This window comes from Lipotes vexillifer, unplaced genomic scaffold (genome assembly GCF_000442215.2).
Source record: "Lipotes vexillifer unplaced genomic scaffold, Lipotes_vexillifer_v1.1 scaffold155, whole genome shotgun sequence".
NCBI lineage: Eukaryota > Metazoa > Chordata > Mammalia > Artiodactyla > Lipotidae > Lipotes > Lipotes vexillifer.
The window spans coordinates 1,064,337-1,067,370 of NW_006779813.1; the positions used below are offsets into that span (position 1 = coordinate 1,064,337).

At 40.9% G+C, this 3,034-nt stretch overlaps 1 protein-coding gene across 3 annotated transcripts in view; it reads left to right on the forward strand.

Moving 5' to 3' along the window:
* Positions 1-499: 499 nt before the first annotated feature.
* Positions 500-3,034, forward strand: part of HBS1L (HBS1 like translational GTPase) — an 84,482-nt gene continuing 81,947 nt past the window's right edge. For all 3 annotated transcript variants that reach the window (XM_007452979.1, XM_007452978.1, XM_007452980.1), the window contains exon 1: positions 500-729. In XM_007452979.1, the coding sequence (XP_007453041.1) occupies positions 687-729 (43 nt within the window). In that variant the 5' untranslated portion in view covers positions 500-686. The remainder of the gene's footprint in view (positions 730-3,034) is intronic.

The window sequence follows — 3,034 nt, forward strand, 5'->3', positions numbered from 1 at the left end:
CATTTACATGGCTAAAGGCAGACAGGTGTTTACTAGAGGTATTAATGCAGGATGGAGCACATACATGAAACCACGAATTGCATACACAAATGCATGGTGACCTATTGTAGCCAGGTTCTCAATGAAAATATACCCGTTTATGAAGAGCCTTTTTTTTGCCTTTAAAACTTAGACTAATTCTTATACCAAACGTATACAAGTTTGTTAATGCCCATTAGCGCCTAAGTAGGCCGCAAAGATGAAAGCTGGATAAGACAAGGTTCGTGCTCTTACTGAGCACACACTCAGCTTTTTCACTAGATTATCAGAAACCAAATTTGGAAAATAATCTGGAACGCCGGCGTAGGTCAAGGATCCCGACTCGAAATATTAAGTCCAAACTAACAAATTATAAGCGGTGTAATTCGTCTCCGGCGAAAGCCCCATCAGTCAATTTATCCGTGGGCGCGGCCTCGCCGAAACTCACCCCTCCCGTGAGCATGAGTGCGCATGCGTTCTCAGAGAGGCGAATGACCCTGAGAGGTTGCCGTACTCAGAGAAGACGTCCTGCGTGCGCAGGCGCTCAGCGCTGAGGCCTGCCGGAAGCCAAGATGGCGTATAGGTAATCGCCAGGCCGCAGTTGGCGCCTTGTCAGTATCTGAGCTGGGAGTTTGTAAGCGGCTGTGGCGAACGCCCTTTCCGCTGTCATGGCCAGGCATCGGAATGTCCGAGGCTATAACTACGACGAAGGTAGGTGGCAGGGTTATGCCGGGCCGTCATTTTTATCGTTCCAGCCGGGATAGCAGCCAGTTGGCACTCACTTCCATATGTTAGTTTCTCGTCAGTGGTGCCAGGCTGGCGTTCAGAGGAGGCTCATTTGGCGAAAATTACAGGACGCCTGAGCTCCACCGAATGGCGTGTTTTAAGTCGTGATTTTTTTCCTTCTGGGATTGGTTTTATCTAGGGTAGGGGAGATGCTGCAGGGCCTCATATGGGAAGGACTTTTGAATAGGTTGGGATCCGGTGATAGTTACCCACGTAAGCATTATTACCTCTCCCATTGTTTCCCCCCAGGTCGGCTACACACTTTCCTACTTCGAGCTTCTCTCCCCGACCCTCCTTTCAAACAGGCCCATGAAACTTTTTTATTTGTAAAACAAGGATTGACTTAATGCTTACATTCAGCTGTTCTGCTGTAACTGTTAGATTTACAGGGTAAATCTTGTGTGTTTGTTCCTACACACTTAGTGCAGAACCTGGCTTGAATTAGCTGACTAACTTATTTTCTATGCTTTTCAAGTTAAATTGGAAACTTAGGAGATGGTAGAAAAAAATACATATTAAAAAGGCCCAAAGAGTAAGTTGATCAGATGATCTTGAGGTGTGTACTCAGTTCTTGGTTGGTCATGCTGAATATAAATGTACTTTTTGGGAAGAAAAGTAGTATTAGAAGAAAGGGGGCTTCTAAAAGGACTTATTGATTTTAAAAGTGGAATAAAAAAATATGAATATTGTCCAGGAGTTTAATTTCTATACAGTGGATAATTGTAGGCATCACCAAGCATCACACAAACTAAAACTGTAAACAAGTATGAAGGAGTGCAAATGAATAAAGATCTATCACTTTGTTGAGTACAGAGCATGCAGTGTGCTTAGTATATTGGTGGTGGTTATTAGCATTCCCAGCAGATTACTCTAGAACATCAGTATGCTCTAATCATAGCGGAGGGCAGCTAACACCCTTTGCTGCAGTTGAAGGCAGTGATCCAGTTAGCCTGGCACGTGTTAGGTTCCTGGTGGTCACTTCAGAATGGAATTCTTTTTCAGTATTGCAGTAGATGTTAAGTATTGCCTGTGGACCACTGTTACCTGAGAAATGACTTTAGCCTGGGAGATATTTTTGCAAATATGCTGTAAAAGACACGAATAGGTGTAATTACTACTTATGCATTTCTTTAATAGATATTTATCATGTCTTCAATCAACATTGAGTGCTTGGAGTACTGTTTGAGCTTTTGGGACCAACAGCAAGATGTTTGAGGGAGTTTAAAGAGGGAGATACACAAGTAACAGATGATTATGAAGTGTTATGGGAGCTACTTAAGTGAGAACAACTGTTCAGAATGAGTCGGAGGACTTTAAGCAGAACTCGTATGTGAAGGAAGGCATCCTGAAGGAGAGGTGCTTGGCTTGAGGGAGTGAGTGCTAAGTATCTTCTCACCTTAGCCACCCCACATCAGGTTTTCAGATTTCTCTGGAACAGTTGATGACATCATAACCAGGCTGTTCCTATAGCATCGGAGGTCCATCCCCTTTTCTTGCTTGTGAAAGTTCTACTTATTTTAAGTGTCCAGTTTTTTTCTCTTCTCAGTTAAGCTTTCCCTTCTCTCAGATAATAATTTAAAAATTCTCAAAAGTAATATAACTTCACTACAGAGATTTTTTTTTCATTACAGAGATTTTTATGCTCCAAAATCTATTGGTTCCTCTCCTTAACTCTCATTGTGTTCTCTGTAATATGGGTAGTACTTTACAAGACTGCCTCACCTACTAATTAATAAAAGTCACGGGAAGGCAAAGCCCATACTTTATTTTTATATTTACTCCATTAGCCAGTACAATGTTTTATGTGCAGTAAATACTCCAAAATATTGTTGAGGAAATGAACCACTTTACAAAAATCCCAGGAAAGAATTCTCTTTATCTTCTGATACTGTAACACTTTCAGGGTTCATTTCAGTACTGAAAAACTGACCCAGTATAAAAAGATTCTTGTTGTCTTTAATACCCAAATATATTTTTTTGTGAATGGCTTCTCATTTATTTGCTAATAATTTTTTATTGTCGGGATTGTGATCTAATAATTTATTGAATGTGTAAAAATTTACACATTTTCATCCAATAGTAGCATTTATGTAATTTTTCTTTGCCATAAATATTTGGTCTCAGCCTTTGAACATGCTGTTCCTGCTGCTGCTACATGAATACCCTCAGAAATTCGCTAACTGTCCTTTGGAATTGGTTTAAAATATGATATTCCTGGGGCTCTTTCCCT